The sequence below is a fragment of the Balaenoptera musculus genome, chromosome 17 (genome assembly GCF_009873245.2).
Source record: "Balaenoptera musculus isolate JJ_BM4_2016_0621 chromosome 17, mBalMus1.pri.v3, whole genome shotgun sequence".
Taxonomy (NCBI): domain Eukaryota; kingdom Metazoa; phylum Chordata; class Mammalia; order Artiodactyla; family Balaenopteridae; genus Balaenoptera; species Balaenoptera musculus.
This window is the reverse complement of record NC_045801.1, coordinates 59,958,469-59,976,131: the sequence shown is the minus strand read 5'-3', so window position 1 is coordinate 59,976,131 and position 17,663 is coordinate 59,958,469. Positions and strand designations below refer to the sequence as shown.

The 17,663-nt window shown below is 41.1% G+C and overlaps 1 protein-coding gene across 4 annotated transcripts in view; it reads right to left on the bottom strand.

Moving 5' to 3' along the window:
- Positions 1-16,295, bottom strand: part of PEX2 (peroxisomal biogenesis factor 2) — a 35,411-nt gene extending 19,116 nt beyond the window's left edge. The window contains exons 1-2 of one of the 4 annotated variants that reach the window (XM_036831012.1): positions 15,816-15,944; positions 619-1,899 (exon numbers count right to left, since the gene is read on the bottom strand). In XM_036831012.1, coding sequence (XP_036686907.1) covers positions 965-1,882 — 918 coding nt within the window. In that variant the 5' untranslated portion in view covers positions 1,883-1,899; positions 15,816-15,944 and the 3' untranslated portion in view covers positions 619-964. The other 3 variants (XM_036831014.1, XM_036831013.1, XR_005017105.1) reach the window with 3 other exon arrangements.
- Positions 16,296-17,663: the final 1,368 nt, after the last annotated feature.

The window sequence follows — 17,663 nt, the reverse complement described above, 5'->3', positions numbered from 1 at the left end:
ACACCATAACAAAATTATTGGTAGAACAAAATCTTGTTAACTTTATTTCATCCTTTCAAATCTGCAGTCTAAGACGACCATTTACTTATAATGTCCTTATCAAAGTAGATCACCGGTAAAATAAAGACTCCGGGATATAGAAGGCAAAGGGAGATTCTAGTTGGGACCTACTGCTTCCCCCTTTCTGGTGGCCACCATTCTCCTAAGAACACAGGTGGTGAACTGCTTCCTGTCCTGCTTTAGGTGCATGGGGTGTTCGTGAGGGTATGTCACCCACATTTGAATGATCGGGAGCAGTATTTCTCCATTCTGGTTTAGGAATGTGCACATAATCTCAGGCTGACCATTAACGGTGAGCTCCTGGACTTTGCCAGAACTATTAGGCAAGAAGCTCTCAGGCCAGTGGGATCAGAAAGCTGGTAAAATGGAAGTCTTGAGCTTCTGGTGGCCGTCGTTTGGCCTGAGAATGAAGCTGACTGAATCCTTTAAAAGCTGGCTTCAGAGAAAAGCTTAAAATTACAACTGAGACATCAGATCTGAAAGTTTAAAACAACAGGTCTTACTATTGTCATTTTATGATGTTATGGTGTCATTTCTGAAAATAAATGCCCACTCATCTCAGAGTCACCACAATCTTTTATTTTAGAGTCTAACCTATTTCCAGGAAGTAGTAGAATGAAGGAGCATTCTTAGTGGTCATTTGATAAAAACTATCCATTATTCTTGACATTAAAAATGAAATGCAATGATTAAAAAAATAATAATACGTTACCATTTGTATCATATATTTAGAATCATGTGGTTTCCAGTGTGAGTAGAATTTAGTCGTGCCTGGAAAGGAACAGAGGGCAGCGGCTGAGAAGCCTATGTCCTCATAAGACATACCTAAATAGAATGCTTAGGATGACTCACGCTAAGGATTTAGACAAAATACTGTTCTCCTCAGAGGAAACAATTTTAGCTTCTAAAGGGCATTCACTTCTGTCATCTCGATTCCTGATTTCAGTGGTTGCAGGCTGTGGACCTCTGTGCCGCACTTAGGACAAGCAAAGGACACATCAAATAAGAAGCTACTCTTCACACAGTAGTAACAGAAAACATGCTCGCAGCCTATGGTGTGAGGCATGGTGGGCCACTCCCCACACAGAGAACACTGTCTGCCGCTGGTGGCCAGCGTGCTGTCACTGCTTGGAGCTCCGGTCAGAGGGATACACCACGAAGAGAGCTTGCCTTTCAACTTCTGGATATTGACAAGTGGTAAGAGGAAAATCAGAAACTCGGCAAAGCCGTGCCAGAGGAGTTCTCTATTCATATACTCAAAGCCTACTTCTCGGACATTTTGGGGCCTGCAAAATACAGAACGGATGCCCAGCAGACGCTCGGTCAAAGTTGCGAACTTGCCCCTTTGAAGGAAAATCAAGAAATTAATCAACCTGCCCAGCTTCAAAAGTCCAACCACGAGATTCACGCACTGCTTGGCTTTCCTGAAGGATGCTATGTGACGGTTTCGAAACAAATCGTAGCATCGTTCTTCTAACCACTTCCCACCGATTGTACAGATGGCATACCAGAGCTTTTGATTTTTGCTCGGTGGCTGGTATCTCAGGTTTGGGGAAAAATCATTCTTGTACTGAATATTCAAAACTGACTGTCCCACGGTGGCATTTTTAGAGTAGATGGTGAATCTCCACAAGAAAAGCCACAAGAATGCTTTCACCTCTGGTTCAAAGCGGGCTAACAGCCCTGGCTTAAATCCATGAAAGCACTGAGTAAACTGGGACCAAACGAGCTGCTCCAGGGCCTTGTTTAGTTCAAGTGCATCCAACTGGCTTATTCTTAGCACTCTGTTTGTCCGCTTCATATTCTCATCTCTGGAAGCCATGCCTTCTCTGAAGGTCTCTAGGAAAAAGTATAATTAGAAACCATCAACAAACAGTTGCAATCTTGTACTATCTTCTCGACTTACACTTGGAAAACTGTGACAGCACAAATGACACAGGACACAGAGGAGATGGGCTTTCAGTAGCATCAAAGCAGCACAGTAATCACTTCTTACTTGGAACTTCTTCCTCTTTCTTCTCTCTCTCTCCTCCCTCTCTCCTTTCCTTTCTTTTCCTATCTTTTCTTTCCATTCTTTTTTTTGGCCCTCCTAATCAAAGGAATAACAAGTTTTAGCAAGTTGCATCCTTTTTCCACAAACTTTCCCCTAGGTAGTCCTCCTGGGTCAGATATTTTAAAGGGAGATGATAAAATCCTGAGGCTAACAGCGATGAGGCTGGATAATAACATGACCTATTAAATACATGAACTTAATAAATACCATGAACTATGTGGAACGTTGCAATGGATGGTAAGTCAAGACCTCAGTTTAATTTCCAGCACTTCTACTGACTCCGAAGGAATATTTTCAACAAGTCATTTAATGTGTCTCAAGAACATTTTACATTTGTAAAGGAAGTTAGGAGAAAACAAAATTAACCAGTAAGTATTATTCTAGCACACAATCATAGAAAATAAATAGTAGCACAAAGCAACATGAATGCAGGAATGTCATTATTAAGGTGCACATACAGTTTTCTAAGAAAAGGAAACTATGATGTAAAAATAGACACTGAGATCATTTCATAAAAACACTAAGGAAACAATAGGTGCTATAGGGATAAAAATCTTTTAAAATGAAATAGAAAAAAGCTGATTAATGGTTAGCTGGGTATGACTGACTCATTCAAAACACATTTATTAAATGCCTATTTTGTGCAAATCAATGAGATTAAACCACCCGGCAGCTACTGTTGTTAAGGAGTTTAGAGATTCTACATTTTACTTTAGGTATTTTACATTTTATTAATGAACTGGCAAATCCAAACTATGACAAGAAATCCCTTTAAATTTAGTTTCTAAAACAGGCCCTCAACACACAGAGCTGGATCATGATCTCTGGGCCGTCAAAAGGCCTTTCCAAGGCCCGAGGCACTAAGGGAACACTGAGCTACAGATGGAGGCAGGGATCCTGGTGAAGTTCACTGCCGCCAACTGTGCAGTAATTGTGACCTTGGTCAAGTCATTTTACCATGTCTCTGCTTTGGTTTCTTCACTTACAAAACTAAGAACCGGAGACAAAATGACCTCTAAAGTTCTTTCAAATCTATTATAATTTTTTACAAAACTATACAAAAATAAGAAACAGAAATGACTACTAAATAATAGGTGGTTTAGTGCTGTTTTCTTCTCAAACCAGATCCATGACAGGAATGCTTCTGACTGATAAATGGGGTGGGTGACCTCAACTTTTTCCCCCTTCCTGCAGCTCCCTCAAGACTTGACTTGGCAGCCTATAAGCTACAACAGTGGGGATTTTGGCTGCAAGTTCTGTGAAATCCTTGCCTCACACTAGCCAGGAGCTACAGGAAAGAAACAAGGGGATTAGGACAGAGTGCCCTTTCTTCTCTGTTTTTCTAATCCATTTACGACTCTATTCCCTCCCAGCCTTTTCCTCATTCTGGCTGCTCTCAGCTCCCCGCTGGATGACATCTAATTGGTCTATCTTACCTTTTGCGTCCTTCAGTGCATTTCCCACACGGCAATCCTTCTACAACACAAGCCTCCCCAAATCTACCCCTAGGTTGCTTTCCTTCCTAATGCTTCAACCTCTAGTCACAAAGCGGCCCCCTCTCTTGTTCGCTAGTGGACATCTGCTGTCTGTTCCCGTCACCTGGAACAGTCTGTTCCCATTCTTTAACTGAAAAACTCACATGATACTAAGTTTTTAAGTACTAGCTTAGGGACCACTTCCTTCTGACCCTCCAAATATGAGTTAGGTGCTTCTCTAGCTGTTCCTTTAGCACCCCGTCCTTCCTCTTTCTTGGCCTTTATGTATTTACTGTTCGTAAACTACTTTTTAATTGTCTACTTCCTCCGCTAGAGGATAAGCCCTGTTGCGAAGATTCAGTCCTGTCACAGCTGAATCTTAGCAACTAGCGCAGTGCCTGGTACACAGACTGCCTCCTGCAAATACTAGATGAGTGGAGTAGCGAACACGAAAGTCTAGGGTGGGTGAAGGGTAGAAAATACAAATTCCCATCCCCAAACCTTTAAAACTATTTCAAGTTACCATATCCAGACTGTTGACTACTATTTCTTTCAACATGTTTCTTGTGCCTCTGCTGTTTCCCAATGAATGTGTCAGAGCCAGTGATAAAATGGGAGAGCGGACACAGTCTCAGCCCTTGCGGAGATGATAATCTAGTGAGTGGGAGGAGGGGGAAAGGAAGAGTGTGCTGCAGAAAATAACACACAGGCGATTACGATAAAGTGTGATAGGTGACGCGCAAGGGGAACTTCAGAACATTTTGCTCGCAACTAGACCTCAGAAGGTCCAAGAAGGCTTCGGGTGGCGGAGGCAAGATCTCTGCAGCCACCTGAAGGATGAGCAGTGTCCGGCAGGTAAAAGAAGGTAAGAAAACCACTCCAACAGGGGGAACGCTAGGCGCCAAGGACAGGAGGGGTCAGGGCAAAAGATCAGGCTGGAAAGGAAAGCAAAAGACGGAAGCGAAGGCTCTGAACGCCGGGCTGAGAAGGCTGCATTTTATCAAGAAGGTAATGGGGGAGCCACTGAACGGCTGTAAGCAAAGAACTAATCCTTGCATTTTAGACAGCTTGTTCTGGCCACATGGAGAATGGATCAGAGGCTGAAAGACTGGAGGCAGAGAGACCAATTAAGATGACTGTTAACATGATTTAGTGAGAAACTAATGATGGTCTAAATTAGAAAGGTATCAATGGGGATGGAGAAAAGCAGGTACCTTTGAAAGCTTCGAGGTGGAAGAATGGACACGACTTAGTGAGAAGTAAGCCAAGAATAACTGACTTGAGTAATGGAGTGGATGGTAGTCCAATTCTCTGAAATAGGAAACACATGCAGAGATATAGATTTGAAGGGAAAGATAATAAATCTGTGTAGTTTTAGAGATCTGAGGCTCCTGTGAGACAGTTCAGTGGAAAAGCTCAGTAGGCGGTTATGGGGATATGACAGAGAGAATCTGGGTGGAGATTTTGAGTGTGAGCCCCCTCTCATGGGACCCATCTATTTTAAATCTACTTGATCTATTTAAATGCTACGATCGGGAAGGCAGTGGTCTAAAGTTAGGCAGATCTTGTCCATTTACAGCACATTCAACTTTCTTTGTATCAACATCACCTTATTCTCACGGTTTCCTACTCCAGCTACTGTGGCATTTCATGGGTTACGTTCACTGCTAACACAAACCTTTGGCCTTTCAATCTTTCTCTGCTGGGGTCTTCGCATCACATTCCTGTAGTTTCTCTGCGCTTCTAGTCTAGCGCTCTTCAAACCTGGGCACTCATCACGTGGAGGACTTGTTAGATTGCGTCCCTCAGTTCCAGATTTTCTGATTCAGTAGGCCCGGAGTGGGAGCCAAGAATTTGCATTTCTAGCAAGTTCCCAGGTGATGTCGCAAATTACTGGGCTAGTCCATTTCAAAGCTGAATTCATAATTTTGTGGTCATATCTATCACCCATACAGCTCAATGCTGCATGCTGGTCTTCCCACTCATTTCTGCTTGGTTTTCATTCCTAGATCTACAGAGGTTCTTACAAATCTTCACTGATTCAGGCTTTCTCTTTCTGCTATTAAGTAGTCCTTGTGAGATTGAGACCATTCACAGATTCCACAAATTCTATGAGCATCAATACATCCTAGCCCTGCCAGGTGCCTGGGATGCAAAGATAAAGTCTTATCCTGGCTCTCACTTTAAAGACTCCCACCAAGGTCTGCACAAGGGAAGCAGGCAAGGTGATGGACAAGTCGGGCATTAGCGAAGGTAGATGGCATTGCAAGATTCTCAAAGACGCTACATAAATTTTCAAACTATCTCAATAGAAAAAAAATCCCAAAATTTATGTAAAAAATCATCAGTGATTATTTTGCTCACTTTTTTCTGCAGTTTACAAATCTTCTCTAATTAACATAACATGTATGTAATTAAGAAAAGAAAAAGCGAAAACATTATTTGAAAAACCTCATAAGCAAACCAAACTCTATAAAGTTATTTGTTCTTATTTACCAAATCATGTCTTTTTTACCTCATTATCGCCCCTGGGATAAAGTACAAACTTCTTAGACCTAACCTAGCTCAATTCTGTCTCCATCTCTGTAACCATATAACCCATTATTCACCAAAGAACCTTTAATTGCAGACTATCCTTCGGTCCTGCGTTTGTACCTTTTCTCATGTACCTAAAACACTTACCTTCCCCAGCAACTCCTCCTACCACCCTCGACCATCTGCCCTTCACATTCCAACCCAGTTACAACATTTTCCACGAAACCTTCACAATTATCTCCAACTCCCATTGTCAGCATTTTTAACTCTGACAGCAATTGTCTGTGTCACATGCTTGAGCCCTCAACTCTGTACTGTGATTTCAGTTGTGTGAATACATCTTCTCTCCCTAACTTGACCATAAACTAGTTACGGGAAAGTGCCTCATACTTGCTTCTCAAAGTGCTTGCCACCCACAAAGTGACTTTGATACCTAACTCAGTTTTCCTCACGCAAAATTCTATAATCGTTCAGGATAGGTGGGAATACGGTATATGCAACTCTTCTACTGTGACAGTGTCAACAACTCGGTGTCTTCCCCAGGTTTTGTATTCTGTGGTCAGCAAGATAAGGGAAACTCCCTTATTTGTAAAAAAGTACTCCTGAAAAAGCTCGGATCATACTGGACATCAATATCAAGTCCAACACTACCAGTTCCCTCCCCTCACCCCTTCCCTGCCCCCAGCATTGAACTGGATGGATTGTTATTCTTTTCAGTTGAGGGTCAGGTGAGAAATATGGCTTGTGTTAGAGCACCAGTTGTGCCAATTTATGTATCTTCAGATATTAGAGTCACAGTCAGTTCTTAGTAATCTTATAAAATTTACCACAAAGACAGGCACATAGTAGTTGCTTAGTAAAGATTTGTTGATCCCATATGCAGTGGAATGAGTAGTTTGGTAGTGAATCTGTACTGACTGAACCTTGCTGAGAGCATCTAGAGGAACTGGAGGCTGTGGGGCGCGATCTCTTCTCAGGTTCCTTACTTACATGTAGGGAGAAACTGCTCGGAGAGAGTGGCTTCTCAGAGGAATCATCTATTTCAAGTCCCTCATTTCTGGAGGACCCATACTGATGGACATTTAGTAAAGACAGGAATTTTTAATGGCTGCCAGAAAAGAAGACTTAACACACTCTCTAACCAATCCAATATTTAACAATCCTTATTATCAAAAAATTCTTTCTTATCCCTTCTGTTACAGTTTAACATTTTTTTTTTTTTCTTTCCTTTTCTTCGCCCCAGGCCTGGCCTCGGTGTAGATTAAGAACAGCTGGGCTCGATCTCCTCCCTACAGAAGACTTTTTACTAGAGCAGAAGACTATTATTAACTACTCTTTGGCCTTTGCTCTTCCAGATGAATAATTTGTTTCTCTGTTTTTTTTGTTTTAGGTTTTAGTTTCTAACATTTTAGTCATTTCTGTGACTTCTTTTAGTTGTAAACATAGAACAGACACTGTCCATTAGGCACCATAGTTTGTTAAAGTACAATAGCCTTCCTATTGCTCTATATTCTTGTCTGGCAACTGTGACAGAGTAGAAAGACCAGGTTTAAAATCAGATGGACTTGGGCTCAAATTCCAGCTTGGTCATTTAGTTGCTATGTAATCTTAAAAAAGTCATTAGCATCAGATTCTTCTAGAAGTTGGAAATGAACCACTACCTGACAATGTTGGTAAGATTAAAGCGGATAATGTTATGAAAGTGGTTTGGAAACGGGAAAGCAGTATTATTATTGTATTATTGCTACTTTGGTTAGGGATGAGCATCAGAAGAAAAAGACTCGGTGGATTTTACCAAATCTCATTTCAAAAGACTGAAATCTTCATTGTTACTCATCTAATGCCTCAATCGACCTGTGGTAAAATAATTTTTTTTCCGCAGGAAATACTGACTACACCATTAAAACATAACTGGGGCAGTTACACAGTGAACATGATGTCACCTTGATGTGGGCACGTGTGGGGGTCGGACGGGAAGGCGCGAGACATGGTCCAGTGGAACTCATCACACCCTTCACTTGCATCTTATCTGAGAGGAGATGTTGGGGTGGGAATCCCGAGAGAACAGGGGTGGATGCCAGCATGACCTGCTCTCTGGGCTGTTTCACCTGCATCCACGTGGCTGTGCCTGTTGATCCGGAAGCAAAGAAACCTCCAGAATGCACACCGATAGCACCTGACTCTACGGTGCTTCGCTGAACAGGGCCTGATACAGGCAGTCCAAGACGAGCATCCAACCTTGCTTCCTCACTGACACACTCCATTCAGTTCCTCCTCCCCACCCCTCCTACTTTCTGGCAGGTCAGTTATTTTAGAATACTGGCTTTAGAGAAGGGCAGTGCTCAAGAGTAGAAGAAACTGATGAAATCGAAATAACTAGAAGTTCAATTCATCTGATTACAGAACTTCTTCCTTCCACTGTCATACAATACTATTTCCCCATAATGGGTGTAGAATACAGAAAAATGCCATAAGTGTCTTAAAATCACATAAAGTTATTCTCAGTCTAATGTAAGAAGTTGGTGTTTCAGTGAATTCTAATTCTCTGACAAATGGCTACTCAATTTAACCAATATTTATTGAGTGCCGACAAAATGCCGGGAATTCTCCTAGGTACCAGGGATTCGGTCCAAATAGTTAAGTCTCAGTTAACTTCTTTTAGTCAAGCATTTCTAAAGAAATAGGATGCTATGGTAATCAAGACTAGCCATTGATCTCTGAAGCAAAGAATGGATCTCAAAATCGGAAAACACTATAAAGGGTCACAAACTCCCCGGGGCAGAAAAGAGAAAAATTGCATTTAATGTTGTGCAAACTCCAGAAATATGCAAACACTGACACTGGCTATGGTCTATCTGGGAAACACAGGGATGGGTTCCAACAGGAGCTGCATCCTTCGTTATTTAATCCCCATCAACGTCTTTGCACTTGTTAGGAAGTAAAGAAACAAGTCGTCTGCTGTGACCAGAGCTTAATGGCTTGGCAGGAGAGACTGGCTGAAGAGTCAACACCCTGCAAAAAGACCCTGTTTTAAGGAAATTGCACTGATTTTGTAGCCATGAGTAACCACTGAAGAGAAGAGACATAACAGGATATAAATTTTAAAAGATTAATCTGATGGTAGAGTTCAAGAAGTTGAAGAAAAGGAAAACTGCAATTCTGGAAGACCAGTTACAGGACTTCTGCAACCTTTCAAGGGCCTTAACTAAGGTGCTTATTAATAACTTTCTGAACAAGTCATAGTAATTTAACTTGCTTCACTGACAACTATGAAAATAGAAAAGATTACAGTGTCCTCACATTTTCGAATCAAAAATCCCCAACTCTTCTGGTAAACCAATGCTTTCCTGACTCTGTTACATTGATTGCTATCCACACGCAACTATTGGTCAGTCTACTTCTACTTTCAAGAGTTTAAGTACTAAAAATCCCATATTATTGGTCCTTGTAGGTTAGTATCTAATTTCACAAAAGTAGGCTCAAACTTGAATAGTTAAAAAAAATACAAGCTAATCTTTTTTCAAAAAAGTTGGGATTGTTCTGAATTGAAACACCATCAGATTTAATTCAAATTGATTTTTCCAGAAGGCCAAAATCACGTGATGCTTTTTCCTACTCTGCCATGAAATCTCATTCTTTTAATACACAATCCTATCAACCTCTTCCTCCCCACTCCCCATTTCCCAAACTATACTAAGTTAAGATTCTAAAAAGCTAACCCAGGGGGAAACATTTACAGCCATGCAAAGAGACTTATACAATAATTAATTAAAAGTATAATTGGCACTAAATAAATTAGTGTTTAGTGAAGGATACTGCTATGTTAAGGATACGTGAAAAAGATGCTTAAGGCAAAAATCAAGACCAGATAAAAAGTATAGCACCTACGAGGGTTAGTGTCATTAACCTGTCACATAAATATGTTTAAGACAAAATGATCTAGCACTAAAAACTATTAAAAAGGTCTCCTGCTGATATCTTATCACTAGACAGGCCACACTGCTTTTCTTTCACCGAGAAAAAAACAACTGAAAATTTGTTTACTAAGAGCAGCAATATATAACCTTATCCCTTAAATAACTCATGCTTTCTTTTTAAGCTTTTCATTCCCCAAATAAAACTTTGTCATCTATATTGCATTCCAAAACTAAAACAAATGATTGTATCTCACTAAAGAGGGAAGAATTTTTCAGGATGCATTCCAGAGCTTTTATTGAGTATAGTACAAATTATGAATGAATATATTTTATTTAAAAACATGTTATTGACAGAAATCTATCAATAATAATGTGGGTATTGTCAAGGGCCTGTCAATATTAATGTAATTATGATTAAGGGGATAACATGGATTTTTAGCTATAATACCAAGTAACATCTCCTACATTACTGCTGTCAATATACACATTATTATTGACCTATTCCGAGATGCTCAGTACTAGATGTATTACCATTAGGCATGTTTGTCAATGCATGCTGCCGACGAAAATTCTACACTGAAATTTACAGTCCTGTAAACTTTGTCAGCAGAAACATGTGATTCCCAAGTAATCCCTAAGGTTTCAAACCCATCCATGCACCCGCTCCCTGCCAGACTATCCTTTTCTAGATCCACAATAATCAACTAATTTTTAGTATAACAATGTTGCTGTCACACTATCTTAAAGGTTCTAGTAATCAAAATGGATGAGACCATTTTTGCCTTTTAGGTTTTAAAAAAAGAAATTTAATCAGCATTTCATATTAGGAGGTTATATGAAAAAAGTTCTATAACCCGAGATCTTAAGCTTTGAACCTATACCCTACTATTTATTTCCTTTGTGTAGTCAGATAGATTTACTGTCCATTGTATTGAAATCAATACTAATAAATGGGACATGCATCAAAGAGAGATTTAACAGGACACTGATTCCCAGAACACATTTCAAACATGAGCAAAAGAGAAAAAGCTATGGCTGGGACCCATTAGAACACAGTGACCTCTGGCACTGTGAACAGGCCTAGAAATCAACAACTGTAAGTTCAAATCCCACTTCTGCCACAGGCTTGCTAAGTGACTTGTCACTGCTCTTTTGTTCCTCTCTTTCATCAAATATGAACTAAGTCTCAATAGTTTACAGATATCTGATGATACAAATCCCAACTGTTCTCATTTGGATACAGACAAGACATGCAGAATTTGAAAATTCCCTTATGGACACTAGATCTCTGAATTACTCTTAACTTAAATGCAATCCTCATCACTTTCCAAATAGAATTTTTCTTTTTGGGGGTGCTAGTGGGTACGCAACAAAGTGTCTTTAAAATATATCTGAAGGATAAAGTTCAAAATAGTATACATTTCTCAAAAAGAAGAACAATGATAAGTAACTTGCCCTAGCAGAGGGGAAATACTCTTTTTATTTGGAGAGAGTTGGGAATTCAACTCAAAGACTACAATCTTCAAGACTATAATTAGTCTTACACAATTGAGCACCTTACCTATTTCACTTACGGTTATTTACTCAAGTATCTACAAGTAACACAAAATACTTTTTTTTAAACCTGAGAGCAGAATTGCCCATTACTTCGGCCTCACTTCACAAATACATTTGTAAGAAGACAGCATGGCACTCATAATCTTTTCTTTCAGAAAGTTGATACTTCTGAGTCTTTGAGAAAGAAAGCACATTGTGGAAATAAAGAGCAGATGTCTGAGTGAACATGGGGGAGGGGAGTTAAACTGCTTCTGATTACTTCTGTATTCTAGCCCAGGTTTACCAACAGGCTGTGTGACTTTGGACAAGTCATTTTACCACGCTATACTCTTCAGCAGTTAAAAAAAAAAAAAAAGCACTGTAAAAAGTCCACCTCTCTAGAATCCTTATAGGATTTTAGGAAACCTTGGAAGAGGAAGAGAAAAAAATAAAAGAACAGTCATTTCCAACTGCAGAAATGGTTCACATTGAACATGAGTTTGGAAAAGACTAGAGAAAGCAGAGAAATCAGAACGGTGGTACCCATGAGACAGACTCAGTCCTCATGGAAAAAAGTAGTGAAGTCTGATGGAAGAGAAACCCAACCAATCTGTGAGTTTACAACCGCAGTAAACCTGTACCGCTTACTTTCTGGTTATGAAGTGCTAATAAGCAACGACAACAGCTAAGTGTCCTTTGCAAAATTAAGTATTAAATCATTTAATCCTTACAATATTATGAAAGAGGTTCTCTCAGTATTTTTGTTTTAAATCAAGGAAACTGAGGCACAGAGAGATGAGCTGACTTGTATGAAATCACACAAGCAGAAGTGGTGGGGCCATGCTCTGTACCAGCATCCTCTATGGACAAGGCGATGACGGACCTAAAAGATGAACATAAACACTTCAGTGTGGCACTGCAGGACATGCAGATGGGGCTGTTTTAAGTGGCTAAGTACTACGAGATGAAGATGACAGGCATGCACTACAGCAAAAATTGCAATCCAAGGATGAACAAAGAGCAACCCGATAAAACTTACGGAGCAAATAGATCTTTAAGTGCTCTATAAATCTGGAAAAAAACCCTGAGGATATAATTGCCTAAGAAGAGAATTCTAAATGACTTTAAGATTACTGGAACACAGGTTTATTTGCACATTTTATGGCACTTGAGAGAATGTGAGAAGAGCCACGAAGGAACAGAGGTATTAGCAATGGAAAAGGAGAAGTACCATGGGATACATACTATGTATGAGGCACTAGACGTTTTCTTTACAGTTCTTTACCTCATTTAATCCTCATAACACGGTAAATATTATGCCCATTTTAAGAAGTAAAAAATTAAGAGAAGACTGACAACCTGTTTAAGGTCAAGCTGGCGCTTAGTAAATTTCTGGTAAACACTAGAGAAATGGTGGAACACACAAAAGGAAGTTAGTAGTATGGGTATTTGGTAAGCTTGGATCAAATTCAATCCCACAGAGCTCAAAGCAGAATTTTTCCCTCATGATCTTTCCAAACACCAGACTGCCAGTCAAGCTCTCAGGACTGTAGACAGGGAAGAAATTCAAGGAATCTGGTAAAGTTGCCCGAGTTGCCTGGGATGCACCTCATCTACTTTCCCTGTCTTTCTGTGTGGTCAGAGAACCATTCAAAGAGACTCAATATCAAATCTGAACCAAAGGAATATGGGGGTGAAAAAAGGAGGTGCAAACATTCATTTAACTATTATGAACATATACCATACGCAAGATAGAGGCAATGCCAACTCACCTACCTGACACTGGAAAGGAGTGGGTATACATAATCAAAACAGAATTACTCCAGAGCTCTTGGTCTTCATGTTTTTATAGTAAGAAGAAGGAAAAGAAAACTGGAATGAAATTTTATCTCACCTTATTGACAGGCAGGTAAGAAGGAAGAGCTCTGGAAAATAAAATGAAGCAAGATAAAAAGCAATCTAGAAAAGGGCATTTTGATTCCAAGCTGGGAAAAGGTTGGGAAGTTAACAGCCCACGATGGGAAGTACAGAGGGTGCTAGACATCCTCTTCCCTGCTTCCATGTCCACATCCAGAAATCACAGCGATGGCACTTGCAGTGACAGGATTACAGATGTGGGGCAAGTGCGGGCAGTTTGGGGGCTTTTCTCCTGAGGTTTCTTCCACCTTCCAAAGGAACTGAGGAGGAACATGGAATGTTTAGAAACTGCTGTCATTTCACAGTGAAGAGAAAAAGGGAATGTTCAATTTGCTTCTAGGTTGTCCAACCCAGATAATCAAGGGAGGAAAAAAAAAAAGAGCCAGTGATTCAGAGCAGAACTTTCGTCCAGAAATAAAGATTGTGCATATTGCATACCTTTTCCTGTGCTAGAGGAACTGGACTATGGTGGAGTGCAAGAGGCAAAGACACTTAAAATATACTTGATGTTGTGAGGAAAACATGGGGCTAGGACTTGGAAATTTACTAGTAACGTGACGTTAGGTAAGACTGCTAACATCTTTATGGTTCAGCTACCAAAAATGGAAAATGGAAAACATCTGCCTTCCCTATTGCAAAGACTATTATGAGCTTCAAATATAAGCAAAAATGTTATGGCTAAAATTTTAAAAAGTAGGGGGAAAAGAGAAAAGGAATTACAACTCTGATCAAAAGAAAGAAACTTAAAATTTGTATCTATTAAATAAGATTGAATATAGACAGGTTTGTGGCTTTTGGTAATGAATTAACTGTGAACATATACACTTTATTATTTTTAAAAAAACTGTAATAATCAAAGGAATGCACCTTGAATACAAATGAAAAATTAACCAAAGAAACAAAATTTTAATGCTAGAAGGAAACAGATCATCTAGTCTAAAATATGAATTTAATCTTCCTAACGGGATCCCTGTTTTTCAAGCAGAACAGAAAAAAATAGCTGTTCTTGTAAAATACTGCTGAGGGTCAGCTTGTTTCATCTCTCCTCTGCATGGCTCCAGTAAATTTCTACAGAAGTCCTCCTATGGAACAGTTTTAACACCACAGATTGAGGTGCTTCTCCTAATTTCTAAAAATGAGGAGAATAAGGCTAAGAGGTAGACCTGGTCAGGAGTAGGACTCAATTCTCTTGATTTAGTCTAGCATGTTCTCTACTATGTCCTGTTACTTCTATTTTCTTTCCTTTTTTTTTTTTTCTTTTTTAAGGAAAAAAATAAGGGGTTCTCCTTTTAACTTGTAAATAATTCCTAATTCCACTCTCTCTTTTCTTCCAAATCTCTTTATGGCCCAAAACCATTCAACTCTAATCTTTCTGGATACAAGTAATGGATAATATGGGCAAGATCAGTGAGAAGATAAAGTGAAAAAGAAAAAGGAAGAGTCAGCCATCCCAAGATTATTCTGTTCAGGCTTAACTAAAGGTAACTCATTATGGGAAGGTATTTAGAAGACAAACTATGGTGTGGACGGAACCTCAGCCTCCCTGTAATTGCTTGAAACTGTTCAGGTATAAAGTGTTCCAGGGACATCATAGAATACAGATGTGTTGTGAACGGTCTACAACTTGGTCTGATTCTGTGAACAGCCCTTTCACTAAGTGTAGTATTTTTGGAAAATGGGACCTAAAGAAATAAGTAAACAAACAATGAGTTTTAATTTAAGACCTCAGAAGAACAATGATTTTTACATTCTATCTCTTATCAGAAATCAATGTTAAACATAACACGCTCATGGCAAGCAATTTTCTAAGAAAATTCTCAGTAACGTTTTCTCCCCAAGAAAATTAAAACTGCTTTTGAGTTCATCGTCTTTCAAAAATTTTGGAAACTTAAGCATACTCAACTTTTTTGGTACCAAACATAACATTTTACATGAACCATCAGATATTAAAGTTTTGACCCTGAATAATTCTTAAGCCGTTCGTAACAGTTAAATCTCACCACCGCCAAGTGCGGGGAAAAGATTTCCAAGTGTGTGTCTAGAAAGTCACTTCGCAGAATGCAAAGGAGCTCAAGTCTAGCTGTGTTTCTTTTTCTTTTTTTCTTTTTAATGGTGCGATCCTAAGACTATTTTTAGGAGTTTACGTTTGTCCCACTGCCTCTCCCAAAATCAGATTGTGATTGCCTCTTCCAGGAAGACAGGAAGACAATACAACAGGGAAACAAGTAAAAGGCGACAATTACAAGGTCGTGAAACTCCACGCCCTCCCAGCTGTACGCAAGACCTCAGGTCCGCACTCCGGCTCTCTCGGGCGACACTGACCTTAGGAGTCTGCGAAACGCCCCGCTCCAAGTAACTGTTCCTGAAACATTCTCTGGGAAGCTTGGCTTTTCCTAGCAGAACCTGGGCTCTCCAAGCTTCCGGAACTCGCGCGTTTACGTAGTGACGCAGCACCCGGAAGTGCCTGAAAAAAAGGGGAAACTAAACCAACGAGAACCAAGCTTTAGCGCGCCGCAGAACAGCGAATGTCCATGTGCCGAAGGCCGAAGGGCCGAAGAGCCGAAGAGCCGAAGGGCCGAAGGGCCGAAGGACCGAAGAGGACACCCGCGCGCGATGATTGGTCGGCTGGCAGTGGAGGAAATCCGTATCTGATTGGCAGGAGAGTGGCGAACCCGGGGGGGCCGCGCGTGGAGGGGCCTCGGTGTCAGGGGTCGCTGGGAAGTAGGGGCTCTCGAAGGCAAGGCTTTCCCTGCCCTCGGGCGCCGGCAGCTGGCCTCCGGACAAGCGCCGCCGAGTGGCGGCGGGGCGCCTCCGCGTCTCGGGGGCTCTTCGCTCGCCCCGGGTGGAGGTCCCACCGCGGGATAGCCCCATTGGGAAGGGAGCCTCCGGATAGCGCGGCAGCGTCCGGGCTGGGGCAGTTTTGCGGCGCGGCGCTGCCGTAGGGGTGGGGGGTGGGGGTGGGGGTGGGGGGGCGGGGCTTGTTGGCCTCTGCAGGCTCAGGGAGGCAGGTGGCCCCGTCTAGTCGGCCGTCCACCCTGCAAAACCGCGGCTCGGGAGGCCCTACCGGGCGAACTGGACGCGCTCGCAGCATTGGGGGCCGTGAGCTCCCGGCCGCAGGGTCGGTGTGAATCACCCCAGAGCTCTTAGAAACACCGACAGCCAGGTCGCCCAGTTCTGGGGAAGTGAGGGGGGATTTCTAGGACTGGGGCCCGACGGAAGGTATTTTTTGAGCGTTCACCAGGCGATTATGTGTAGCCGGCGTTGAGAATCGCCACCGCCTACTCATGGATGGCACTGTCGGGCTGGTTTGCTCTAAGGTTTGAATGAAGTCAGGTGCGTAAAGTTTCCTGCACACAGTAGGTCTTAGAAACGTTTGAGCTCCTGTCTCCCCTGCCCCGCCTAATCACCAGGAGCAATCAGTCCTACAACAGCTGTATTGATAGACATTGGAGAGCTCATCGTGTAGAAGCAGTGATGCAAGAAAGCTTTGGGTTTTTTTGTTTTTGTTTTTTTTTTTAATTATCCCGTGGAACACTTGTTATTCAGAATTTAAAACATTATAGACAAGATAAAAGAACATTTCTCAGTGAAGTCTAATAACTGTTCAAATTCATTTTTACCTGAAAGATACACAGTTAACACCACAGATACCTGGAATTTTCTTGTCTTCCATACATTAAGGAGTTCTCAGGTCAGGCCTAGGAGAATGATGGTGATGGTTTCTACAATTAATGAAATTCCCGCTATAGGAACCAAGAGTACAAGTGATATAGAGTAGGAGCTCCAAGCTGAAAGGGTGTGTAGTTCCCTTAGGTACAGAAGGGGAGGTTTCTGCAGAGCTTGAGTTGGCCACTAGTAGCCACGAGCCATCTGAAGTGTGGGTAGGCCAGATTGAGATCTGCTCTAAGTGTAAGATGCACACTGGATTTCTAAGATAAGGTATGAAAAGCAAAGAATGGAAACTATTCATTTGTTATATTGGTTACATGTCAACATGAGAATGTTTTGGAAATTTTAAAATTACATATGTGGCTCCCGTTACATTTATGTTGGATAGGGCTGTTCTAGCTCTTTGAAGAAGATCAAGTCTTTCATGCAGCAATTGTGAAGGAAGGCAACCGTGTACTTCTCAGGTGGACCTACATCTGTACTGTGCTTCACTTAATTTTT